Source organism: Chelonia mydas, chromosome 19 (assembly GCF_015237465.2).
Source record: "Chelonia mydas isolate rCheMyd1 chromosome 19, rCheMyd1.pri.v2, whole genome shotgun sequence".
Taxonomy (NCBI): Eukaryota; Metazoa; Chordata; order Testudines; family Cheloniidae; genus Chelonia; species Chelonia mydas.
The window spans coordinates 14,877,014-14,904,477 of NC_051259.2; the positions used below are offsets into that span (position 1 = coordinate 14,877,014).

At 53.4% G+C, this 27,464-nt stretch overlaps 1 protein-coding gene across 3 annotated transcripts in view; it reads right to left on the bottom strand.

The window, feature by feature from the left end:
- SDC3 (syndecan 3) overlaps positions 1-27,464 on the bottom strand; it is a 190,190-nt gene that overhangs the window by 61,965 nt on the left and 100,761 nt on the right. Inside the window, exon 1 of one of the 3 annotated variants that reach the window (XM_043532280.1) lies at positions 21,462-21,619. The exons of 1 other annotated variant lie outside the window; for it this stretch is intronic. In XM_043532280.1, the coding sequence (XP_043388215.1) occupies positions 21,462-21,503 (42 nt within the window). In that variant the 5' untranslated portion in view covers positions 21,504-21,619. Of the gene's footprint in view, positions 1-19,020; positions 19,230-21,461; positions 21,620-27,464 lie in introns of those variants that run through there. One more of the 3 variants, XM_043532278.1, reaches the window with a different exon arrangement.

Consider the following 27,464-nt stretch of genomic DNA (forward strand, 5'->3'; position numbering starts at 1 on the left):
AGATGGGCCATTTCCAGCAGTTGACAAGAACATGTGAGGAACAGTGGAGGGAGGAGGGGCGGGGGGGGGAATAAACATGGGGAAATAGTTTTACTTTGTGTAATGACACATCCACTCCTAGTCTTTATTCAAGCCTTATTTAATGGTGTCCAGTTTGCAAATTAATTCCAATTCAGCAGTCTCTCATTGGAGTCTGTTTTTGAAGTTTTTTTGTTGTAATATTGCGACTCTTAGGTCTGTAATCAAGTGAACAGGGAGACTGAAGCGTTCTCCGACTGGTTTTTGAATGTTATAATTCTTGACGTCTGATTTGTGTCCATTTATTCTTTTACGTAGAGACTGTCTGGTTTGGCCAATGTACATGGCAGAGGGGCATTGCTGGCACATGATGGCATACATCTACCAATATACGGTCGGAAGGTAAGGCCGGGAGGAAGCGCATTAGCATTCTCCAAAGGCAAGTGGGAAGGGAAAAAAAAAAGAGACAGGAGGGGATCGAATGTGATTTGTTCCCGTGCTGTACAGAGTACCACAAAGGCAACGCAAGGAGAGCAGGCGGCTGCGTCGTTCTCTGGGCTCATCTTCGCCGTGGCACGGGGTGCGCCAGGAAAGGAAGAAAGTCTCGTGACCACGGGCTTCTATGGTGAACCTGCACCGACTCAGTCATTGCAGAGAGGGAGCTATTGCAGGGCACTTTGAACACAGGCTGAGAGAAAGGCCTGGCTCAGGGATACAGGGCTAGCCAAGGATTGAACCCAGTTCTCCTCTGGGCGAGTCAACATCAGCAGGGTCCCTGGGGGCAAGTTGCTTAATCTCTCCAGGTCCCCACCTGCACAGTCAGGGTGATACTTCCATTGCCTGCCTTGTAGAATCAGGCTACGAGCTCTCTGGGGCAGGCACATGCCAGCTGCACGGCCAGGACTTGGAAGCAACCCCTGCGTCTCCAGCATCAGCAGTTCTCTTCTCCCCCTCCCGGGCTGCCTGCTTCGAGTGGGCCCAGGCTGCTTGTCCAGTCCCAGCACATTCCCCTGTTGAGGCTGACTACAGCAGCACATTTTTGCAGAGCTGCATGGTGTCTCTACAGCAGAGACATTGACGTTTTAGGCCCCAGCCTGTTCACACTTGGATTTATCCTCAGCTTCGAGGTAGGCAATAAAACACACAGGGCTGTTCAGAAGGACAGGCTTTCCCGTGAAGAGGTGATCCTGACAGAGGAGCGGAATAGTTCCAGGGTGAGAGGAGTCCCCCGTGAGCTCTTTCTTCCAGGGATTTTTGTTCCTTTCCTTGGCAAAGCAGAAGCAAGGACACTCCGGTGAGACTTGTACTGGGCTTGGACGCTCGCATGCACAATGTGCAGGGAGCAAACAACAAACAGGGAGGCTGATCCAGGGGGTACAGCCTCAGGCTGGAAGTCTGGTTCCATACATGGCTCTTGGATGTGAAGCATGCCTAGTGGTAGGAGCACAAGACTGGGCTTCAGGACTCCTAGGTTCAACTCCCAGCACGGCCACCAACTTGCTGTGTGAGCTTGGGCAAGTCACATAACCACTCTGTGCCTTCATTTCCCTATGTGTAAGAGCTGGGATAACACCCCTTTATCCACCAGAGATGTAGGTCAGGGCTCTTGGCTCTGTATGCTCCCATTTAGATCACTGGAAGTTACTACAGCTAAAGGATCAGGTATATCCACACTAGATACCGAGTCCCCGGGTGACCTTGGGCAAGTCACTTCCCCTTCCTGTACCCTAGTTTCTCCATCTGGATCTGGGGCTAGGGATCCTGAGCTCCATTTCTAAAGTGTTTTGAGATCCTCCAATGCCAGAGAGCCCAGGACAGGACTGAAGGACATTAGCAGAGCTGGTGGGCGGGGGGAGCCCAGGATGGGGTAGCAGGAGGCTGTGGTTGAGGACTAAGGGGCACTGGCAGAGCAGGGCGCGGGTCACAGCTGGCATGGCCAGGGTGCTGTAGCTCAGGCTTGAGGGGGATTGACAGTCATGTGGGGTCCAGGGCTGGAATCTCTCCCTGCCACACACACTAAATTCATCTGCAGAAACCACTGAAAGCAAGAGAAATCGCAGCCAGCCCCAGCACTGCAGCCAGCACGGCTGGGCCGGCGAGCCAGATTCGCCCCTTCCAGCGAGAGCAGCCGGCTCGTTTTGAAGAGTGCCCAGGCATAGCACATACCCGCTCAGTCCTGGAAGAGCCGCCTTTCCTTGCCCTCTGCTCTTCCCCGCTACCCATCCTCCAAGAACATGGGACTGTCGGACCAAAGTACTTTCTACCTGCAATGGCGCCGAGCCACAGAGCGACGGCTCATCCCAAGCCCATCCCTTGGACCCAGTACCACGGGCGTCATCACTCAAACCCGTTTCCAATTGGTCCTGGCTGAGGGTCCAATTCAGGGCTAAGATGTGAGGGGGTCTTTCATGGACCGTTCCCCCCAGTGGCCAGATTGGACCTGTTCTTCCCCTGGACAAGAGGGGCAATGGCACGTGTTACAGGGAGGCGTCGGAGGCCGGTGCCATCACCCGCCAGTCTGTATCTCAGGAGGGATTAGCCCAGACCAATAACAGCCTGCACTGGAAACACGGAAATGCCTGCAACCCGAGCCCAAAGAAAGGCCTGTGTTCTTTATTTGCATCACCTGCACTGACGCTGCACCCCCGGGTTAATGCTACAATGACAGACTGTGCTTGGAAAGGCCAGCTGGCTTACGGACAGAGGACCCAAAGGGTTCCTTACACCACAAACTGACCTTGCTCAGCATCTTACTTCTTGTGTTTCCATTTCTTTGCCCCCAGTGACTTTAGGCTGAATACCAGGAAGAGTTTTAGCCAGCCAGGCTTATTAACTGTGGCGCAGCCTCCCGAGGGAGCGGAGAAGTGGGGAGTATTCTGTAAATTATATTCTACATTACGTATCTATTCTGATGTGCTCTCAGTTCACAGCTGTGGAGAAAAACCTGCTGTAGACTCCCCAGGACAGGCCATTTGGCAGGACTCAATCCGGGACTCTGGCCCTTAAGCATGCACTGAGCTTGAGAGTCCGCTCTGTTTGCTCACGTGTTGTAGCGGATTCGACCTTAGACACATGCTCTAAGCACTAGAGGGGGACAAAGAGCCGCACGGGGTTAGCAGAGGTGACACTGGGAGCAACAACGCTGAAGGACCCCCAAGGCGCAGCAAAGCAAAGAGCTAACAAGGCCCGTGCGATTGGGGCTCGTTCTGCGCAGGTCTCCCAGGGCAAAGCAGGGAGGTGACAGGCCCTTTGCACACAGCTCTGCAGCTGAATGCGCCTTTCGGTTGTGGGCGCCTGGTTACCAGGACATTGTCAGACTGGGAGGAGCGTAGAGAGGAGCAGCGAACACAAGGAAGCCAGCGAGGCTGATTTCTCCAAGGAGAGAGGAATGTGTAGCTTGGCTAAGGGAAGGGTGACAACCTAAACACCCCGGAGGTGGCACAAGAGGGTGGGGTTCCCCCTGGCCAGAGGGGGCGCGTATAAGACCCATGCAGAGGGACGCCTGGGCCTCACACTGCCCGTCGGAACGGGGTGAATTTCGGGGGATTCATTGGATTCAGGGGGAGGCCAGGCAGAATCAAGGTGGGAAACCGCATGGTCATGAGATCCATTTGGCTGTGGGATAATCTGCCTGGGAGAGGGGGAGCCCCACAACCAGGCCACCCTGTGCAACGTAGAATGGACAGTACAGCAGGGAGCTGCCCTTCATTGGCCTCGGGGAGACGAGTGAAGGGGTCTGCTGTAGGGGGTCTCAAACTCTGAAGGGAACCGAAGAGAACTCTGAAGGGAAGGGAACCGAAGCCATGAAGGTGGGCACCAAAAATATAAGCCTTTGGCTCAAGGGGAGGTCCTCTGGCTATGAGTATCAAGCTGTGGCCCACCCAGCAGTCACAGTGTCCCTGGGTGCCTCCCCTGCCGTCCCCCCCAGCCCCCATCATAGGTCACCTGCGAAGCAGCTATAGCAATAGCTCACATGGGAAAGCCCCTCTTGGAAAGTATGCAGTGATTATTCTAACGAGTCTTAGCTGCTAATGAGCCAGGAGGAGCCAGCACCGTGTGCCTAGCCAGCTCAGGAGTCTGCATCCATCACTAACTCCTGGCGTCAGACATGGACGAAGCAGCTGAACCTCTGCCACTGGGAACTGCAGGTTGTGGCCACAGCGAAGCGACAGGAGAACGCAACAATGGCCAGAGTGGGTCAGACCAAGGGTCCATCTAGCCCAGTATCCTGGCTTCCGACAGTGGCCGGTGCCAGACGCTTCCGAGGGAATGAAACAGAACAGGGCAATTTATCAAGTGATCAATCCCCTGTCGTCCACTCCCAGCTTCTGGCAGTGAGAGGTTTAGAGACACCGGAGCCGCGGTGGCATCCCTGACCGTTGTGGCTAATCGCCATCGATGGACCGACTCAATCGACGGCAGGCAAAGGGTTATCCCCCCTTCCCAAGCAGCCAGCCCCCAGCTCCTCGACGCCTGCCTCTGCAGCTCCAGTCCTGGGAGCGCAGCGGTGTTTGCGGGGGAGGGGAAGCACATGGCATCAGTTTGGCGCGACTGCAAACCTGTCAGCATGTCCCGGCTGCACTTCGTCTCCCTCAGCTCCCTTCTGTCTCCTCTGCAGCATGGCTGGTAGTCAGGGCCTAGGAGTGGGGATCAGGACTCCTGGGTCCTTTCCTGACTCAGTGTGTTCCCAACAGCAAGTCACTCCCCTCCTCTGTGCCACAGCGTGCCCACCTCTACCCTGGGGCTGATGCCAGAGAGCCATCTTGGGAACGCAGTGTGAAAGGGGCGAGGGAAGAGGTGCTCTGCGGGCGCCTGGCGTTACCTTGCCACAGACCCGGGGGACTGAGTCCCATGATATGAGGGGAGGCTGCACGTGAACGTCCCTGTTATGATCTAGGGGGCTCTGTTTGCATGCTTCTCTCCAGGAGCTCAGGGGGCCCCTGGCTTCGGCCCCAAGGTTCCTGCCTGCCCCGGCTGGATCCCCAGCAGCAACAGCAGCCCTTTCCTCTGGCCTAGCGCGCCTCCCCCAGGGCAACGGACAGGCCACGCCCCGTGTAAAACCTCCCTCCAGGAGACCACAGCTCCCAACCAGGGCTGAGAAAGGCCCTTGGCATGCAAAGGGGCCCATTGCCAAGGGTTACAGACAGACAGCACCCCCCACTCCCAGGCAGACAGGCCAGAGTGGGGGGCAGGGAGGGGAGGAGCCCCCTCCTTAGGGACTGGGGCAGCGCTGATTTGGTTCCACAGTTACATCCTCTCTGAACTTTATCCTTCTTTGCTCAGCAGAAGCTGCACAGCCCCTGCTTCCCCGGGGGCTTGAACCTTCGCCAGGGCTCCACGACCTGTCACCTTTGCCGAGGCTCCCGCACTCCTCCACAGAGCTCCCCCTGCACCTACCACGCTGCCCGCAGGGGCCACGGGACCCAGGGCGAGTGCAGGTAGCAGATTCCCTCTGACATTCCGCCCTGCACAACAAGTCGTATCCCCGGCGAAACGCACACACCCCCAGCCCCCGGGCAGCAGCGGGAGCCGGAGCCATGAAGGTGGGCACCAAAAATACAGGCCTTTGGCTCAAGGGGAGGTCCTCTGGCTGTGCGTATCAAGCTGTTAGAGCAGGGGTGGCCAACCTGTGGCTCCGGAGTCGCATGCAGCTCTTGAGAAGTTAACTTCCTTGTACAGGCGCCGACCCCAGGGCTGGAGCTACAGGCGCCAACTTTCCCATGTGCTGGGGGTGCTCACTGCTCCACCCCTGGCTCTGCCCCCGCTCCACCCCTTCCCGCCCCCTCCCCTGAGCCTGCCATTCCCTCGCTCCTCCCCCTCCGAGCCTCCTGCACACCACGAAACAGCTGATCGGGAGGTGCGGGGAGGGAGGGGGAGGCGCTGATCGGCGGGGCTGCCGGCGGGCGGGAGGCGCTGGGAGCGGGGGGGGTGGGAGCTGATGGGGGGGCTGCTGAGGTATTACTGTGGCTCTTTGGCAATGTCCATTGGTAAATTCTGGATCGCTCTCAGGCTCAGGTTGGCCGCCCCTGAGTTAGAGTGACTCAGGGGAGACATGATCACATGTGCTCAGCCGCAGTATTGCAGCATGTTACTGTAACACCCTGGCCTGGGAGCAGCAGGGGCTCCAGCCAAGCTTCTGGAGCCTGGCCCACACCAAGTACTGTCTAATGGCCACATGCATGCTACACGACAGACAGCAGTTTAGAAAAGACCTTTGGCTCAGAAGGGTGCTGGCTGGGCCCCACAGGGTGAAGAAACGCAAACTTGGCTTCTAAGGGTCTCGTAAAACCCCTGACAGTGGATCACTCACTTCACCTCCAACAGCAGCACCTGCAAAGTGCATCCCCAGCTCCCCCAGGGGCCCTCAATAACACACCCAGGAAGCAGAGCTGGAGTACTGTGTTCTCAGGTCTGGACAGGCCACGCAGCAAAGCATCCCTCAGACCGCACGAAATGGTCAGTGGACCAGTAATCGCACCCCAGACACCAGTGAGGGAAAGGGAAGGACGTTGCAATAGGTCTCTGTTAGAAATCCCCGGGGCTGCCCGGTCTGTTTATATAGTTAAGCAACTCAGCCTAGGCAGGTAGTGGTAACTTGCAGGCATGCCCCAGCTGCTCCCAGCTGCCCCAGGGAAGCCTGGGAGAAGGGGTTCAATCTCACAGTGATCAGGATGGTACCAACACTTAGGCAGACCGCAAGAATGTCCGAGCCCGGAGGCACTCATTCTGCCTAGCAGCCAGCCATTCAGCTAGCAGCGCCAGTGGGAAGGCAGAGGACAAAGGTTGCACATGACTGAAGGGGGGTTGTGCTCAGCACAACTCGAGGAGCTCACCAGACACGTGGCCCAGTGGTCGCAGTGTTAGTTGGAGACCTGGGTTCAGGGCCCTGCTCTACCCACAGACCCTAGGCAAGCATGTCTTCACTGCCGTCAGAGGTGTCACAGCCGCACATGGAGACACACCAGAGCTAGCTTTGGTCTAGCCAGCTCCAGAAACACCAACAGGGTGGCCATTGCAGCAGGGGCAGTTCAACCTCTCCTGGGACACTGGGAATGTCTGCACTGCTATTATTACTCCAGCTGATTAGATCACAGCTATTTCAGGTCTGTTTACCTGGCCTGAGTCCCTCTGTACTGCAGCTTCTCATCTGCACCTGGGGGAAGAGCTCTGCTCTGCGCGACAAGGATAAACACAGTAAAGATTGTGAGGTGCTCCTGTACTATGTTAATGAGGCCATAGAAATGCCTAAGGGTATGTCTACATTAGGGACCCTAGGCCAGCCTAGCTGCAGTGGCCACGGACAGGATTCAACAGTTTAGGAACAGCTTCTCCCCAAAGGAGGTTAGCTCTGTTAACAGAACCACTGTCCCATTGACAGAGCTGCTTCTACACTGGGGGCAGAACTATGTTGATCAGGGGTGTGGGTTCCCCCACGGTGCCCGATGGAGCCAGGCCACCATAACTTTTAAAGCGCTGACCAAGCCTAAGATAGATACGCTCAATTATAAAGGATGTTTGTTTCCTCAACCCATGCCATGTATCTGCATTTACCCGCCTGCTCTTAGAAAAAGATTCTGCAGTTTATCCCAAAGTACTTGACAAATGACACATACAAGACCTGCGTAACCCACCACTGAAATGCAGCCACCTCTGGGGTTGAACATGGCAGCTTTTAGCCAGGCAGAAAACACACGACAGCAGTTCCAGACAGTAAGGGATAAGTCACATAGCTAACTGAAGCAACAGGGGGAAGACTAAACTCTTTGGGACGGGACAGGCTATCGTATGTGTTTTTGCACCACCTGGCACTATGGGCTCCGAACTTGGCTGAGGCCTCAGGAGCCTACTGTAGAACAAATCAATCAATCAATCTGTAATTTAGGGAAGTGAAACATAATTAGCCAAGATTGGAAATTGGACCCTGGGGTTCACACACCTTCTTCTTCCTCCCCACACTGTCCCCAGTTCTTGGGGAAAGTGCCTTGCAATCCTTAACAACCCCCAAGTAGTCACAGCATTCGTTTGGTCTCATCTGAAAGATGAGTCACTAGTGCCATGCTGGGGCATTGGCACAGAACCAACACAAAGAAGAACGTCGCCTGTGGAATCCCCGAGCCCACTTCCTGCAGCAGACCAGACCAGGTTAACAATGGGTCCCCCATCTCAGGTCCGACCTGATCTACGCCTGCTTAGCTTCAGAAAACACACAAAACTCCAAGAACAGTTGCACTAATTGCAGCATATGGTTTTAGGCATCTAATGAAGTCCTCTCGCTGCATAGAGAGCTCTCTGACCTCCTGCTCCACCCCTCTGGAGCCTTCCTCAGCCAGACATAGATTAGCAGAGCAGGCTCCCTTCCTCTCTACTGAGGAATGTAGCTGCTTGGAAACATTGACTCTCAGAGTCCAAGCCGGCGTCCCCCTGCCCCTTCTCCGCTTCTTGCTCCCTGAGATGGAGAGCTCTCCGGAACTCCACAGGAGTGTGACATTGCCCTCCTGGGTCAGCTGGATGTTCCAGGGCCTCTGGGGCCATCTTTGATCTTGGTCTTTTTCCATTTGCTTTGCCAGACACTGGGGGAGCAGTTGGGGTCAGCTAGGCAAAGAGCCAAGCTTCTACATGGGAGAGAGCAAGGGAGGTCAGGGAGATGCAAAAAAACCCAGAGGCGACACATTGCTGTGGTACTGAGATCTGCTGCCGTGAACATAGAGCTGGGCGAGACACGGAGCTGGGCAGAATTTTTTGGCCAAAACACTCCGCCGCCCCGCCGCCCCCCCCCAACAGCAAGAGAAAGCAACACCAGGACATTCTGCAAATGCGTCTGTTTACCAAGATTCCATAAGAGTCAAAATGCTCTCTTCTGACATTGTCTAAGTGAAATATTTCAATATTTTTTGGGGTCAAATGGCATTTTGCTTAGATGCTGCCTTTAAAGTTTAAAAAAAATGCAGAAGCCTAAAAATAAGCTGCTCAAAATAAAAGTGAAACATTTCATTCAAATCATGACAAAAATTTGACTTTGGTTCGCCAAAAATCCAGGGGGAAAAAATCATTTTCAGGTCCATGTAAAGTGATCCCCCTCCCCCAATTTTTCAGCACTGCCAGTGAACCAAAAAAAAAAAATCTGTTATTCGCCCAGCTCCAGTTGTCAAAGCACTTGCTGGCTTGGGCCCAGGAGAGCCAAAAGTTTGCAGGATGAAGCCCATGAGGGGTAACCCCATTACCCTGCCTGCTTTACGAAGCCAGCCTGTGGCAGTCACGCCCAGCAATGCGATATGGAAGTGCCAGGCACAGCTGCCACTGCATTGCCAGCTACGCTCTGATTCCAGAATCTTTACTCCTAGGGATGACGATGCAGCTGGCAAGAGACAGCCGCTGGGTTCCAGAGCCCAGGGGAGCCCGTGCTGCTGGCAGACACAGATCTCATTCCTATGGAAGACATGGAGAGAGAATAAATATTGTAATGAATGAACTGGCTAGTGGAGCAGTTCTCACACAGCTGGCAGAGCATTTCCTGGTGGGCAGGCCAATGAATCATGCCTAGTGAGGTCCACAAAGCAGCAGGACTGGGAGGGTAGAAAGATCAAGGGGATAGAGGAGGAATTGAGAAACAGCTTGAGAAGCACTGGGTGATAGAGAAACTGGGTGTGTATGCACCACTGCTCGACTGTGTCAGAAGCCCTATACAGTTAACAGAGATTTTCCTAATGTAATTCTGGGCAGCGTAAACAGGGGAATCTGGAGTAGGAGCACAGAGGTTATTTTACCTCTGTATTTGGCACTGGTGTGACCGCTGCTGGAACACGGTGTCTAGAACTGGTGTCCACAACTCAAGAAAGATGGTGGTGAATTGGAGAGGGATTCAGAGAAGAGCCATGAGAATAATTAAAGGATTAGAAAACCTGCCTTACAGTGATGGACTGAAGGAGCTCAATCTCTTTAGCTTAACAAAGGGAAGGCTAAGGGGTGACTTGATTTCAGTCTTGTAGGTACCTGCAAGGGGAACAAATATTTAATAAAGGCCAAGTCTAGCAGAGAAAGGTCTCACACAGTCCAATGGCTGGAAGTTGAAGCTAGAGACATTCAGATTGGAAATAAGGCATACATGAGTGTACTTAGCCATTGGAACAATTTATCAAGGGTCAAGGTGGATTCTCCATCACTCACTGATAATTTCTAAATCAAGATTGATGGTTTTTCTAAAGGATCTGCTGTAGGAATCATTTTGGGGCAGTTCTCTGGCCTATGCGATACAGGTGGTCTGACAAGAGGATCACAGTGGTCCCTCCTGGCCTTAGAATCTAGGAATCCTTCAGCACATGGCACCTGTGTCTTAGAGCAGGTAGTTCAGAGCCTTAGGCAGCCAAGAATTCATTACAGCCTCAGAACCTAATATGTCATTCTAAACAGTGACCCATACGCAGGCACATTAAACACCCCTTCCCTCCCCTGTCCGTAAGGGGATGAGCGTCGGGTAGGGCTGCAGGGAGATTAATTTACTTTGTCTTTAGGACCCTGCTGGGTTGATCTGATATGGGGAAGGCAGCAGCTTTGTTTAGTCATTCTGGCATTTTTAAGCGTATGTAGGGTGCCCCGAGCATTGGATAGGAGTTTCCTTAGTACAGTTAGTAGAAATCCAAATAACTGAGTGAATAAAGGGCCCACTGTCAAGAAAAAAATCAGATTTAAAAGAAGACATCCTAAGCAAAGCCACCCTGGATTATGAAAGCGGAGAGACCTTGGCAAGTCCATTAGATTTACAAGCATTAATGGCATGTTTCCTCTTTGCACATCACCCAACTGCGATAGGGTGGCGTCACTTCTGATCCGTGGCAAAGATGGCCCCGATTCTGCAAGTTTCGATCCGATCATGTGCAGAGTTCAGTGGTGTCTGGCATAGTCTGCGATATCTAATCTGTGTTGCTCTCTGGTTTACCAGCATTAGCCTGGCTGCTGCTGTTTGTCCAGGGTAAGAGGAAAACAGGGATGTGGGGAGGTTCTAGAATAGATGGTGGCTCTGTTTGTGTAAAGGAACCCTATGGATTGGGAGGAGGATAGATGGGCTGTGCCCCTTTAAGGCAGAAGTGCCAAGCAAAGTGCCCCCCTCCCCCCCCGTCGGTGTCTTTTGGCAAAGATGGTAGGTAGGATCCTGGCTCTGGGATGCTCGCCGGGCAAGGGGGCCAGCGACGCGCCGAAGACAGACAGCCTGGATGCAGGACTCCCAGGGACAGCACCAGGGGCTCTCTCTAATCCGGGTGAGCAAAGGGTTATTGCTGCTGCAAAATCCACCCCTCCTTCCCCCTCCCGGGGGGGGCTGTGCCGGGAAGGCGAAGGGAGAGCCATGCTGGGGAGCCTGGATGAGCTCCAGGCGTGGGACCAATGGCAGCAAAGAATCAAAAGCTTCGTCTTTCCCCTTGGAGCACCACAGACAGCTGCCGCCATGGAAACCACAGTCCAGGTGAGGCAAACAAGCCCTCTGCAGAGACCACCTGGGGCCCAGCTGCCATTGGGCCCAGGAACTGAGTTTAATTTGGCTTGTTTGGGGAAGGGGAGTCGCACCTTTGATCACAACTGAGGGACAGGAGCGGCTCAGGCTGGCTGCATGACACAGGCTGTGTCCCAGTTCTGCGGCTCACACCCCCCCCTTCCCTGTCTTTGGCCTGTTCCCTGGGCCAATGGCAAATCCCCAACACCCAGGGCGCTGGGAGGGTCCTTGGAGTTTAAGGGGACAAGGGGACCTTTTGCTAGGCCAATGTTGTCCTGGGGTGGGAGAAGGGGGTAAACTCCTGGGGCCAGCGCAGACGGGAGCCCATGTGTGATGCCACCTTTCCCTCTTGACCAGAGCTTCCTGGGGCATTCTCTTCTCCAAAACCAGCATCTGAGACGAGGAAGAGTTCCGGGTCTCAGATCCAACCCCCTTAGCCAGCCCAGCTCCCAGGGTCTTCTCCTCTTGTCCCAGCCGGCTCCAGGGGATAGGAGCAGAATCTCTGTAGCACTGCTACGCATCTGGTGCATGCAGAGCCTTACGCACCAAGGCTACCAGCGCCCTGCCTAGTTGTAGCCACCAGCCTCCTGGGGCTCTATGCACCGGAGGGGAGTCGCGGGAGGGAAGGAGAAACATTCCCCACTCTGGCGCAGGGGGGTAACATGGAGATGGGGACGGGTAAGATCAGCTGATAAAATTCACAGCCGCCTGTCACAGCAGGCCCATCAGTGACACCCGTCCAGAGGCTGCATGGAGATGCGCTACACCCGCCCACTCCCTTACTGAAGAAGGGGTTAATGAGCCCAGGGCAGCAAGTCAGAAGCTCAGCCCTTAGCTGTGTATCTGTGCCTCAGTTTCCCCAGGCAGTGTCTGTGCAATGGGGATAATGACGCTGACATACCCCACAGTGGGGTAGGAGGGGTAAGTCGTGACTGTCCGGAAAGCACTTTGAAGGCGCACAGCCCTACGCCTCACTAGCACAGCACTGGCTACGGGCAGGTCGCTGCCCCACCAACTGCGCTGGAAACAAGGGGCCATTCCCCTGAGCCTGGAGTGCCATTGACACCGGTCCGCAGTGGGTGTGAAGCCTCTGGCTGGGGAGCGTTTTATCCCCACAGTGCACTGGTGTCAGTGTCACACACAGAGCAGGGAAATGGGGAAATCACCTGGGCCCTGCAGCTTTGCTCACCACACAGACGGACGGCTGCGGGCAGTGGGCAGCAGCCTCTCGCGGAGCGACATGGCACGTTGCTGAGTAGCCGGCCCGGTGCTGAATGGGGATTGCTTGGATTCATCCCTGGAACCATGCTGGGATCCTCCCTGCTCCAGCACCGACACCACCCAACCCAACCCACGCCACCCTGTGCCCACTGAGCACAGCACAACGGGCACTGAGTACACCCCACTGCACAACAAACAGGTACTGAGTACAGCCCCCCACTCACTCCACCCACCCTGAATACAGCCTGCAATACAACCCAGCCCACACAACCAGCGCCGGACACAGTCCTCAACACAACGAGTACAAATCAACCCAGCAGACCATGCACACGCTCCTCATCCTCCCTACCTGCGTCTGCACTGCCCAGCCACACACACACGGCGTAGGGGTGGAAATGAGCAATCACAACAGTGCCCATCCCTACCGAAGGGTTAAAAGACAGTCAGTGGCTTTTGTATATAAACTTGCATTCATTGGGGGGTGGGGTGGGGGGGGAGAGAGAGTGTATTTATAACTCAACTGTAAAAACTCACACCCATGAGGAGCTGAGACACACAAGGGCTCAACCTGGGAGTGGAGGGTTTTTTTCCTTCTGCTTATTTGCTTTTAATTGGCTTGGGAACAAGCAGAGACGTTGGAAGAAAGAAATCTGTAATTCAGTAAGACACATATGCTGGAGAATCCAGATCCAGATACGGAGTTTGGTCCCTCAGGTGCGTGTGTGAAAAGGACAGAACACACACGCTCAGGATCCTTTCACATTTTGGAAGAGCACTGGCAAACCTCTGCACAGCCAGCCCTTGGAGATGCTCTCTGCAGCACCAGGTGGGAGAGGAGGAAAGAAGCCAGGCCATTCCCAGGAGCTGCCTCCCACTGGGGGGCTGGAGGGGAGGCGGCAGACAGGGGGAAATTGGCAGGGAGCAAGGATGTGATATTTCATCCTAAATCAGAAACAAAAACCCCTTCCTGTGACACACACTCCACAAGCTACTGAGAAAGAGCCTGGCCTGGGACAACATGCACACACAGGGACTAATTTATCTGCCTCCCCAGGGCAGGATGTAGCCACTTCAGGACCCATGGAAGTTAAATTGACACCTTGGCTAGGTGATTAGAAATGTGCTCAGACACTCGATCAACAGATAGAGGCTAGACCAATGGGTGATGAGTCCACAGAGATTCTTTACCACATTCATTGTAGTGTGGCTGCGATTTGTTTTGTTGCTAATTCATGATTTTATTGCGAGTCATGCACTGATGGGGGCTTTAGGAAAATCCCCATCTCCTGGAGGCATGTGATTATATGAAAATCTCAGCATTCATTAAAGAGGACAAATAAGTTTCTTGCCCTCATGGTTGCAGAGAAAAGTTTGAAAATGTGACTTGAGTGCATCATAAAGGCTCAGAAAGACCTCCATTTTTTCAATCTCATGATTTTGGTGGGGCTTGAATCATGATTTGTGATCCCCTGGGGTTGACCATACTGCAAAGATTTCTCTGATGCTTTGTAATCACAGGTACATAAAGGGATTAAACACCAAAGAGAGGGAATGGTGAGCGTAATGCATGGAAGAATAAAGTAAGTGCACTGGGGTCAACTTGAGCAGAGGAGAACATAGGTAGTGTGGCCTAGGGCATTCTATGTCTGGCTCTGCCATGGGCCCGCTGGGTAACCTTGGTCAAGTCACTTCTCTCTGTGGAGCCACTCTTTCTGCTCAAATGGAAGAGGTCCATGATTTGAACCCTGGGCAGGAGGTTTTAATAGTACAAAGGAAACCTAGTCCTCTCCCTATTCCAGTTCCAAGCCAGTTGTTCTATAGAGCAGTGGTTCTCAACCAGGGGTCCGGGGCCGCTTGGGGGGGGCTGCGAGCTGGTTTCAGTGGGTCCACCAAGCATGGCTGGTGTTAGACTCACTAGGGCCCAGTGCAGAAAGCTGAAGCCCCATCATGCAGGACGGCAGCACGGGGTCCCAAGCTCCAGCACCTGGGGCTGAAGCTGAAGCCTGAGCAACTGAGTTTCGCGGGGCCCCCCGCGGCCTGGCCTCCCGGGCAATTGCCCTGCTCGCTACCCCTTAACGCTGGCCATAGCTTTTATATGGAGGAATACAATTGTTGTGGTACCATTGAGCTGTGGAGTTTTTATGGCATGTTGGGGGGGGCTCAGAAAGAAACGGTTGAGGACCCCCCAGAGAGAATATTCTCTAGTGCTTTGCCTCATCTGGTTTCCAAAGTGTCCACAGCCAAGGCTTCCACTGTAAAGAAGACACGGCCTGCAACTGCCTTCTGCCCAGTGAGCCGCTGAGTCCTGGATGGGGCAGAGCATCCCCTGCGGCGAGAAGTGCCAAGATAAGGAACCTTGGCAAGGAACACGTCAGCTGCCAGCCTGGGACAAAGCAAATGGAGCTGCTGCGGCTTCCAGCCTGCACACGCAGTGGGAGATTCCTACAGCTGGGGAGGTGGGTATAGAGAGAAGCTAATTAGGGCTGTCCTGGGAAGTGGGAGTTTGCAGGGAGAGTAGATTCTCTTCACAGGGACTCCCAGAAGCAGAGTCAGCACTGCTGCCGGGAGCTGCTGCCCTGAAAGTTGGATGTGGGATGAAAGGCCGTTTGAATCTCCCGAGAGAATCTCTCCCTCCAGGCACAGAGCGAGCAGGGGAGGAGGGAAGGAAATCTGCCTCCACTATCTTCGGTGAGAGCCAGGCTTCACGCCCACAGCCCAGTGCAGCACGAAGGCCTTCCATGGCTCTGCGGCAGAGTCGGAACTAGCCGGAGAGGGGCCTCTCCTCGCAGGCTTCATTGCCCCAGGGTGGCTTTTTCCAAGCAACTAAACAAGCTGTTGATATTTCGCTGGCTGACGTTCACGTTCCCCAATCCAGTGCGAGTGTGCAAAGATGAATAGGGTTCCCGCTCTGTACACCGCCATGGGCCAGACCCTCTGCTGGCCCAGCTGACTGACATCAGTGGAGCTCCACCCAGTCACACCATCTGGCCCAATGTGCAGAGAAAAACAGGGCACACTTCAGGGAGCCAAACAGATTCTCTTACATATTACAGATGCTGATTTGTCTGTGCACTCTTGATGTACTGTCCTAGCTATAGGACACAGGGACAAATTAGCGACCACTCGTTACAGAGAAAGATGCACTCTAGATGCACTCTTGTCTGTTTCATGCCACCAGTAAATTTAATGCATCAAGGGAGGGCCTATTGTATCCCTCAAATATACAGCCTCTGAGAAAGTCTAAATTGGTTCACAGATAAAGGAAATCCTGGCTCATGATTGCCTATAAAATGTCATGCAAAGAGCTAGAGCGTTGTGTCAGTCAAGTGGTCAGTAACACTGGGGTTTGGAACAATGTTAACTAGTCAGATTGCTTATGCAAATGGCTGCATCCAGATTGGCACAGCAGAGGGTAGTTATACTGTTTTGCTGAATCCCTTAACTTCATCTCCCCTTTGCACAGTCTTGAATAAACTCCAGTGTCGGCCTCTGCTACTGCAGTTAACACTTGCCTCAAGAAGCAGTGGAGCAAAACTGATGTGATCCTTGTAGCTTTCACCGTTGCTCTGAGGAGCAGCAGAAAATTCTGCACCAGCAGGAGCAGCATCAAAGGCATGATCCCTCTGCAGACTCAGGAAGGCAGCCCATACTGCTTCAAGTCACATTCAAAAGCCATGAAGGCCAGACGTTTATTTGGTTTCTTACTGAAGGTTTAGATTCCAACAGCCCTGCTGGCCCCAGACTCCCAGCCCCCTTTCTAGAGCTATGTTTTTCTGCTAGCACTTTAGATCCAGAGTAATTCAATCCCCCAAGTCAGAGGGTTTGGCTTTCCAGTTACACTCCCCCGGCCCCAAACCATCCAGGTGCCCCGAGGCCATCTACAAAAAACGGAGAAAACATTTGCTCTCCAGGCCTCATCTGTGAAGACTTTCCCTCTATGTCCACCTCCCCACAGCCAACCACCCAGCTTGGAAAACAAGCTTCACCTCGCAAAATGGCCCACTGTGTACTGAGCTAACACCACTCCGCTGGCACGGGGCAGGAGCCCCCGTCAGGCTTCACTTGCACTTTAAATGGGTCACAGACCTGGCATCATTTGAGACCTTCTTCCAGAAAGGGTTGGAGGAGCTCAATGGCAGGCAAGGTTCCAGGAAATGGCACCGAGCCTGGGCCCCTTAATCTGCAAACACGGACAAGCCGAAATTTACACATCCATGAAACAACCAAAACATTCTTCTCCGCGGACCCTGCGTCAAGGCAAATCCAGGACACAAGAGGCAGCCAGAGAAAAGGCCACTGCCGTGCATCAAATGACAATGAGCCCAACTGAGGAAACTGGATCCCCTCCCTGCTGGTCTCCAACAGGCAGATTTTCTATAGGTCTCCAATGGCCGAAAAGGGAAAGAAAAGATGCTGAGGATCATTTGACTGATCCGGACGGAGGCACTGGTGCCGTTGTTCCCAGCTGGGCGGGACACCGGGTATGCACAGAAATGATCCATCCCCTCCCTCTCACAGCTTGGATTTATCATCTATTATTTATTAATTAAAGCACCCAGCAAAGGCAACTGGCTACACATCAGAGAAAGTGACAGTCCCTGCCCCTAAGAGCAGGCAATCTAAAGACTGAAACATACCGACAGGTTCTCAGCAGGTCAGCAAATGGGGAGGGGTTATAGTTAACTGGGGTGACTGAGGAATGCAACAGCTTTCTTTAGCAGGCAGGGGCACAACCTGGGTTTCTTAGGCCAGGTCTACACTAAAATCTTTTGTTAGTGTAGCAATGTCAGTTAAGGGTGCAATGAAAAGGGGATTGTTTGTTGTTTTTTGCAACATTTCTATACCAGCAAAAGTCTGAGTGTCACTTATCATAGAATATCAGGGTTGGAAGAGACCTCAGGAGGTCATCTAGTCCAACCCCCTGCTCAAAGCAGGACCAATCCCCAATTTTTGCCCCAGATCCTAAAAGGGTCCCCTCAAGGATTGAATTCACAACCCTGGGTTTAAGAAGGCCAATGCTCAAATCACTGAGCCATCCCTCCCCCTCCAAAATTACAGCATTGAAGTATTTAATACGTCAGCAAATACTTATCACAGCATTGAAGTATTTCTGCCAGAGTAGCTCATTTTGCTCGCCGAGCCGGAATAAGCTATACTGGCAACAGTACTTTCTTTAAAAGAAAAGGAGTACTTGTGGCACCTTAGAGACTAACCAATTTATTTGAGCATAAGCTTTCGTGAGCTACAGCTCACTTCATCGGACTTTCTTTGCCACTAAACTGCATTGCAGCTAGCAGGAGTTTGCCAGTGTAGCAACAATGGTACAGGAATCCTGGCAACCCTTTGCTAGCAAAGACCTGGTCTTAGTTTGGAATTTCACAGACATCAGCTCCCTGCATTCAACATCACTGATCAATTTCAGCTTGAGGGCTGCAGCCTGGTGAGCAATGAGGAAACTGACCAGAGCAAGCCAAGGGAGAGCTTGCAGCAGCAGCCGGTTTCCTTTTATGTGGGATTCCAGGATGCACCCGAGGCAGAGAATGGTCTGGTTTGAGGAGGGTGGGGGACACAAAATATGTCTCCTTCCCATCCAAAACTAGAAAGGGGGCGGGAATACTTTTTGTCACTGGTCTGTTTTCACCCTGCATCCTCTATATATTCAGCACCCGACACACTCAACACTTGGGTTCACCTTGCTTGAGGACTAAACTTTTCTCATTTGAATATGGTGTGCTCTTAAGCGGCATTTACCCAGCGCTTTGCGCCCCGGAAGGTACGTCCGCCCGGCACACCACTGGCAGCAGCTACGCGCCACGGCACACAGCAGGCTGTGTCCACCTTGCAGAGATTTTCACCGCAGCAGGGAAAGGCTTCCGCAGCAGGACACCATCTGCTGAAAATATCGGCATAGCTGTGGGGGGCACTGCTGGGGCGTGCAGAGCCGCGTGGGCTACATGCCCTAAGGGTTCAGGCGTGTCCTTACTCGTCTAAACTGTGCCTCGCCGTCTGCGCTGCTATTTGTGCCTAGGGTAGGAGGGCGCGCAGCGTATGTACTCTACATGCCCCCGTGAGGCGTGTGCAGCGTGGATGTACCCACAAGGGCTTTGCAAAGGTGGGTAAATATCAGCCTCCCCGCAAGAGACGTGACCAGGGCTGCACAGAGAGTCAGTGGCAGAGCCAGGAATAGACCCCTGGAGTCCTGACTTCCACTCGCATTACAGCCCTGCCAACCCACAGTACAGCATCAGCCCAGACAGCAACCAGGGACGCTTCCCCTACACCACTGCCCCAGCCTTTACCTGGAGGGGATGGTCTCTTGGGGTGAGGGCACAGTTCTGCCCGCACAGCGCCATACAATCCTTCTGCCCAAACTGACCACCTAGGGGCCAGTCAATGCCAATCACCAGGATGAGCCTGTCCATCAGCAGCCATCTCACTTCATGTGCCACCAAACGAACATCAGAAGGGACCACAGAGCCCAAGACCATCCAACTCAGAGTGGACCCAGCCCCTCCTAGAACACACAGATTCATAGATATTAAGGTCAGAAGGGACCATTATGATCATCTAGTCTGACCTCCTGCACAACGCAGGCCACAGAATCTCACCCACCCACTCCTGCAATAAACCTCTCACCTATGTTGAGCTATTGAAATCCTCAAATCATGGTTTAAAGACTTCAAGGTGCAGAGAATCCTCCAGCAAGTGACCCGTGCCCCATGCTACAGAGGAAGGCGAAAAACCCCGCAGGGCCTCTTCCAATCTGCCCTGGAGGAAAATTCATTCCCAACCCCAAATATGGCGATCAGCTGAACCCTGAGCATATGGGCAAGATTCACCAGCCAGATACCCAGGAAAGCATTCTCTGTAGTAACTCAGATCCCACCCCATCTAACATCCCATCACAGGCCATCGGGCCTATTTACCATGAATATTTAAAGATTAATTAATTGCCAAAATCATGTTATCCCATCATACCATTTCCTCCATAAACTTATCGAGTTTAATCTTGAAGCCAGATAGGTCTTTTGCCCCCATGCCTTCCCTTGGAAGCCTATTCCAAAACTTCACTCCTCTGATGGTTAGAAACCTTCATCTAATTTCAAGTCTAAACTTCCCGATGGCCAGTTTATATCCATTTGTTCTTGTGTCCACATTGGTACTGAGCTTAAATAATCCCTCTCCCTCTCCGGTATTTATCTCTCTGATATATTTATAGAGAGCTGCAAAACCTGCGGCCATATCTCCACTGCTGCAACAATCAACTCCCCCCTGCCCCAAACACACCTTTCAGGGTTCATGGGTCCTATACAAGCTTATCCCAACATGTGGTGGACCTCACCCAGTGCATCAAATGCCCTAACAACAACTATGGGGGTGGAGCGCAAAACCAGACTATTACCCTTGTGGATGAATTTCACAGAAAAGCCATAAGAGAAAGACACCCTGTCAGCTGTGGGCAAACACTTTTCACAAAGTGATCACTCCAGACCTGATCTCTCAGTGCTTGTCCTGAAGAGAAACCTGCACAACACCTTCATAAGGCAAGCCTGGGAACTTACATTCATAACTCAGCTAGACACTAAAACCCATGGACTTAACAATGGATTTGTGGCTCCAATCCGCACCCCACTGCCTGCTACCCTTAACTGCCCACTTCAAAACCTTTATGCGTAACGGTCTAACCCACAGCCACCCACTTCAGTCCAAGGGACCACTTCCAACAGGCATTAGCCCTCCTGCTTGACAATTCATCCCTACCCCACATCTTTCGCTCAGACACTCTGCTTCTTTCCCCCGAAGACGAGCTCTGGGGAGCTCAACAGCTTGTCCCTTCCATCAGCAGAAGTTGGTCCAATACAATATTTTGCCTCAGCCACCTTGCCTCTGTCAGAGGGGACAGACTTGTGGTTGCTGCAGCTCTGAATGCTCAGTAACCCCCTGGCCATGCATCTACCACATTCTAACTGGTATTGCAGTCGCATCTAGGAGCCCTAGACGTAGTGCCATTGTGCTAGGCGCTGTATAAACGCAGAGCAACGAGAGCCCCTCTCCCTACATAACTCTTATTAGCATTTGCCCTTTCCAGCAGCCTCGCTGCCACACTGGTTTTTAAGGGTGATGTCTTTATTTTGACTACAATCTCTTTCTGTCCTCTTCCTCCAAGAGTTAGGCCAGCCCCTGATCGCTATGTCACTCTGCCAGCATCAGCCCTTCATACTTTATAGCACGAGGATCACAAAGTCACTTATCATCACGAAGGAAGTTTCATGCACCCCTCAGTGGAGAACAAGTTTGCCCACCCCTGAAATGCAGCCACCTCTTGGGTGGAACAAGGCAACGGTTTAACACAGTTACCTTGTATCACAGAGGTTGCCGTCTCCGGGAACCCTGGCCTAGTATGGTCTGATAGGCCACAGCCATAACTAAACCCTCTCCTTGCAGGTCTCAAGTAGTTACTCCGATACCTTAATATGGAAAGCACCCTGCGTTACAGGTTTGTTTGTTAATATTTTAAATTCCACCCCGAGTCTTAGAGCAAACCGTCATGTCCCAACCCAACAGCCCCAGTGAACCACTTCTCCACACCAGCTGCTCCAGGCACTCCTCTCACTGTGGCTGGGCACAGGCCCTCCCTGGGCCCCCAGAAATGAAAGTCAAGTGAACGATCGTCCTCTCATGCCAGGGTCACCCCAGACTTCTCACATGCCAGACCTGCCGCCCCTCCACCATCCCCTACCTTCATTCCAGAGGGGTTCAAGCCACTGCCCAAGGTAACCATGACCTCCCCTCCTGCAGCTCTCTTTCCCAATGGCTCCTCTGCCAGCCCCCTGTGGAAGCTCCCCTTCTGCAGCTTCTACCCTCCAGGCCACCCCTTTGCAGCTCTTCTCTTAGTCTCTCCCTCAGGGGCTGCCCCACCCCTGATTAGGTCCCACCTGGGGACACCTGCTTAATCATCTGAGGAGCTGGAACCACTTCACCTAAAGGGCCAGCCAGCCTGCACACCGCCATGCCGGTGAGGCTGGGAAATGAAGAATGGCCAGCTCCAGCTGACACTGCAGGCAGATTGCGGGAGGCAGAACGTAATTACCCAGTTTGGAATCTGGCCACAACATTGGCCATAGAATCTCTAATAGTCACAAGTGCCCAGGGACTCCATGTTACGCCCTATCCAAAAAATGGGCCCCCAGGCGGGATGGTGCCCCCCCAAACCATGTTTAGGCATGGATCCCGCACTGACTCAGAGGGGAGAATGCCATTGACCTCACCAGCATTACTTCCTGCATTGGGAGGATGGGGCTTGCAAGCCCAGGCCAGTGTATCTCGTGAGCTCTAGGGGGGTGGGTTAGTGGGACCAAGACAAGCCAAAGACAGCTGAGTTCTGCCTCTGCCACTGAATTGCCTGTGGTCTTGGACAAGTCCTTTTGCCTCTTGGTTTCCTACTCTGTTCAATGCAGAAGACAACCCTCATACGACCATTGTGAGAGTTAATTAGTCAGTAACAGAGCAGCACTTTAAAGACATGCAAACGCTCAGTGTTATTTGGTTGGCATCTGGATGCCAGAGCCATTAGCACTTTAAAGATAGAGAGCTGGCTGGTTAGAAAGATAGCAGCAAGGTGCTAGGGCTGCCAAGGAAGCATGAAAACCCAGCCCAGGGGCCTCCCAGACTGTACCCACGGCAGCACTTTCTTTCCACAGAGACTAACACAATTTTCTCTGCCTTCCCTCAGGGCACAAATTATTCATGAGGGTAGCAGCAGCACCAGGAGGCCCAGCTGAGATCAGCGCAGACACACAGTGCCTGCCCCCAGGAGCTTCCAATCTAAACAGGCAAAGGGGGGTTCTCACTTGCCTATAGTAGGTCAGGAACAGAGCCAGGAACAGAATGAGGGTCTGCTGCGTGCTGGCCCAATGCCTGGCCCACTAGCCCATGAATCCCAGAGACCTTTTTTGCACTTCCTCAGTATTCCGCCCCAGGGCACTGACAAGATCCATTCTTGCTAAGGCCTAGCATGTGGGCGCAGATCCAGACGCCTAACTCCCGCCACAATCAATGGCCGGTAAGCAGCTCGAGACGTCTGAAGATCTGGGCTGTGACGAATGCACAGGGAAGCGGTGGGAATTCGTTGGGTGCAGTGCCTGGGATTGCTCTGCCAGTCTCCCGGCCCAGTTGGAATGCTGCCACAGCGTCGCTATTTATAAAGGCATTTCCTCTTTTTCTTCCTTGTTCAGAGACTCATTAGTCTATATTTATCTGCCCTGGACTTTTTTGGCTGTGGTTACTCATCTGGAAACGTAACCAATCTAAGGTTTGACTGGGCTGGATAACCCAGCTCAGTGTTCTCACTGCCACCTGCTTCTCTGTGCTTCTGCAAACTGCGCTGGCGAGCAGCGTATGTTGTTTGTGATAAAAGGAAAAAAGGCCAGAAGTGCAGATAAAAATTGCCTAGAGCTGCTGAGCCAGAAGCGGGAAACTTCACCATAACAGACGGAACACACGGAATTCGTGCCTGCCACATGCAAACAGTGGGCTGATGGAGCAGATTGCTACTTGCATTCACCAGGCACAGAAACAGCCTGCAAATTCTACCCTCTGTACCCTCTGCTGGGCTGTCCCCAGAAGGATTATATCTATACAACATGGCTGTAAACAAAGGGCTCACAAAGCACTTTTACCAAAGACAAGGATTACTTGAAATGTAATCTAATTATTTTTTGTACCCAGTTATACTTTTGGCCTTCACAACATCCCCTGGCAATGAGTTCCACAGGTTGACTGTGTGTGGTGTGAAGAAATACTTCCTTGTTTGTTTTAAACCTGCTGCCTGTTAACTTCACTGAGTGACCCCTGGTTCTTGTGTTATGTGAAGGGGTAAATAACAACATTTCCTTTATTCACTCTCTCCACCCCAGTCACGATTTTATAGACCTCGATCACATCCCTCAGTCGTCTCTTTTCTAAACTGAACAGTCTCAGTCATTTTAATCTCTGTTCATAGGGAAGCTGTTCCATCCCCTCATCATTTTTGTTGCCCTTCTTGGTACCTTTTCCATTTCTAATAGATCTTTTTTGAGATGGGGCGACCGGAACTGCAAAAGATTTGCCTCTTCTGTGTTTGTGTGAACCCGTGTGTATGAGAAAAGAAGAGGTTTGTGGGGGAGGGTAGAGGAGTGGTAAGGAACGGAAGGGGAAAATAATGCTGGGAAGTTCTCTACAAGTATTTACACAGAGCAATTCTGATTGTTGCCTGCCCCAGAATGAAGTCCCCTAATAAAATGTAACTAAACAAGCCATTTACATTCTGCCTTTTCAGCGACAATTACAGCCAATAAAGCAAACCAGACAGCAATGTTCCAGCTACTCTGGGAAAAGCAAAACTACCCAGTGTCCTCAAGGCAACGTCTCCTAATTGTCAGTTCCAGCTCTGGGAGCTTTGGAATTCAGGTTTGCATGGAAGCGACACGCTCGGGGGCAGGCAGAGAGGCCTGCCGTGTGCCCCGGGTTATTGGAAAGCACCCGGGAGAATGCCGCCAACCAGAACCTCTGAGCAGCTGACATCTTGTCTGTGAAGAGGTGACATCTCTTGTATTGGACCCGCCGGTATCCCGTTGTCGCTGCTAGGAGCCCAGATTAGAACCCCAGATCCAAGCCCCCCGAGGGGTGGAGGATTTGGGATCCAGGTCCCAGCAATGCAGCCCTGGCCCACTTTAACTTCTGAGCTGGGGGTCAATTTTCAAACGGATCTGTGCAAACTCTGGGCTGCTTTGTTGCTAGCTTGCAGCGGGTCCGCCGAGCACCTAAGAAACCTTCCCCCAGTTTGTGTCCTTGCAAAAGGGAAAGCCACAGTCTTGGGGTTGTCTAGCCTTCACCACTCTGGAGGAGGCAGGAGAGGGCACAGGATCCAGGGACAGTTCGCCCCCACAACAGGCCCAGTACCTACCCTTGCTTGCAACAGTTCTCCCCTCTCCAGTCAGGCGTCCCTGGGGCGATTCTTTGGGTTAGGCCAGCCCCTAACTGCTGGACCAGCCTTCATCTTTCTCAGCTCATACAGCTTTCATGAGGCAAGCCTGGGAGGGAGGGGAACAGTATTGTCCCCAGAGCGCATGTGGGGAAACTGAGGCACAGAGCAAGGAGGTAACTTGCCCAAGGCCTCCCAGTGCACTGAAGGCAAAGCTCAGGACAGACTCCAGTTCTCCTGACTCCCTGTTCTAACCACTAGACCACTTTTCCACATAGATTTGATTTTTTAATAGTCTCTCCCTTTGCACCGGGGTTCCCAGCTACCCAGGGGAGCCGGGCAGTGGGGCATGAGGTCATCTCTTTGCAGGCTAATAAGAGGCAAATTCTGTTAAGATTCAGAATGCTTCCACCTAATTGCGCACACAGCTCAAAACATCTGCCGCAGGCCAGAGAAATACCCCAGCTCTGCATGGGCCGGCCCAACCCAGCCAGCAAACCTTCGAAGGAGCTCAGCACCTAGGCACCGGCCCAGCAGCTGCATTCTCAGGTTGGGAGTTGAGCCATCTGACAATCCGGCCCAAGTTGCAAGTGCTAAGACCTTTGAAAATCTGTCCCTGAGCTCTTCGGGGTCCCCAGGTCCATGGGTGGCAGGAAGGGCCCACGCTCCCAAGCAGCGAACGGGCTGCAGTTAGCTCTACGTCCGAGATGATACGCAAACACAGTGACTCTGTGTTGCAAGAAAGGGCGCGGACGATTCCACAGGGGTGCTCAGCGCTGACTCTGCGGACGCTGGGGGGCACAATGCAGCTGGAAGGGCTGAGATGGCAAACGAAGGCCCGGATCTCTATGGTCATGAGGGAAGTCACTCAACAGCCCGTCCTTGCCTTTCTGTCTGCCCACCCCTTTCTAGCACACTCCACAGCTGCAGCAGGAAAGCCACCCACCCATATTTCACATTAGCTCTGCAGCTAATAAATCAGGCTCATTTCTATCTTGCATTAAAGACCCCCGTGCCCTCTGGCCATGCCCAGGGCTAGCCTGAATCGCGGCAAGGGTTAACCACAGACAGACACCCTGGGAACTCACCAATTGCTATTTAACCTTTTCCTGGAGGGCTGCATGTAACATTAACATAATCACAGCAGGTGTTTAATTTCGTCAAGGAATAAGCAGCTGAAGGAGGCAGGCCGGAGAGGAGGAGACGGGCTTGCAGAGGAGGCGGGCCGGAGAGGAGGAGACGAGCTCGCAGAGGAGGCAGGCCGGAGGGGAGGAGACGAGCTCGCAGGGGAGGCGGGCCGGAGAGGAGGAGACGGGCTCGCAGGGGAGGCGGGCCGGAGAGGAGGAGACGGGCTCGCAGGGGAGGCGGGCCGGAGAGGAGGAGACGAGCTCGCAGAGGAGGCGGGCCGGAGAGGAGGAGACGAGCTCGCAGGGGAGGCGGGCCGGAGACGAGGAGACGAGCTCGCAGAGGAGGCGGGCCGGAGAGGAGGAGACGGGCTCGCAGGGGAAGCGGGCAGGAGAGGAGGAGACGAGCTCGCAGGGGAGGCGGGCCGGAGACGAGGAGACGAGCTCGCAGGGGAGGCGGGCCGGAGAGGAGGAGACGGGCTCGCAGGGGAGGCGGGCCGGAGAGGAGGAGACGGGCTCGCAGGGGAGGCGGGCCGGAGAGGAGGAGACGGGCTCGCAGGGGAGGCGGGCCGGAGAGGAGGAGACGAGCTCGCAGGGGAGGCGGGCCGGAGAGGAGGAGACGGGCTCGCAGGGAGGCGGGCCGGAGAGGAGGAGACGAGCTCGCAGGGGAGGCGGGCCGGAGAGGAGGAGACGAGCTCGCAGAGGAAGCGGGCCGGAGAGGAGGAGACGGGCTCGCAGGGGAGGCGGCCGGAGAGGAGGAGACGGGCTCGCAGGGGAGGCGGGCCGGAGAGGAGGAGACGAGCTCGCAGGGGAGGCAGGCCGGAGAGGAGGAGACGAGCTCGCAGGGGAGGCGGGCCGGAGAGGAGGAGACGAGCTCGCAGGGGAGGTGGGCCGGAGAGGAGGAGACGAGCTCGCAGGGGAGGCGGGCCGGAGAGGAGGAGACGAGCTCGCAGAGGAAGCGGGCCAGAGAGGAGGAGACGGGCTCGCAGAGGAAGCGGGCCGTAGAGGAGGAGACGAGCTCGCAGAGGAAGCGGGCCGGAGAGGAGGAGACGAGTTCGCAGAGGAAGCGGGCAGGAGAGGAGGAGACATTGGGGAAGAAAACTATTAAAGCCTCCCCTGGGATAGTGCTTGGGGTGTGCTATAGATCGCCGGGATCTAATTTGGATATGGATAGAGCCCTCTTTAATGTTTTTAATGAAGTACATACTAATGGAAACTGCGTGATCACGGGAGACTCTAACTTCCCAGATATAGACTGGAGGACGAGTGCTAGTAATAATAATAGGGATCAGATTTTCCTAGATGCGATAGCTGACGGATTCCTTCATCAAGTAGTTGCTGAACCGACTAGAGGGGATGCCATTTTAGATTTGGTTTTCGTGAGTAGTGAGGACTTCATAGAAGAAATGGTTGTAGGGGATAATCTTGGTTCGAGTGATCATGAGCTAATTCAGTTCAAACTGAATGGAAGGATTAACAAAAATAAATCTGCAACTAGGGTTTTTGATTTCGAAAGGGCTGACTTTCAAAAATTAAGGAAATTAGTTAGGGAAGTGGATTGGACTGAAGAACTTATGGATCTAAAGGTAGAGGAGGCCTGGGATTACTTTAAATCAAAGCTGCAGAAGCTATCGGAAGCCTGCATCCCAAGAAAGGG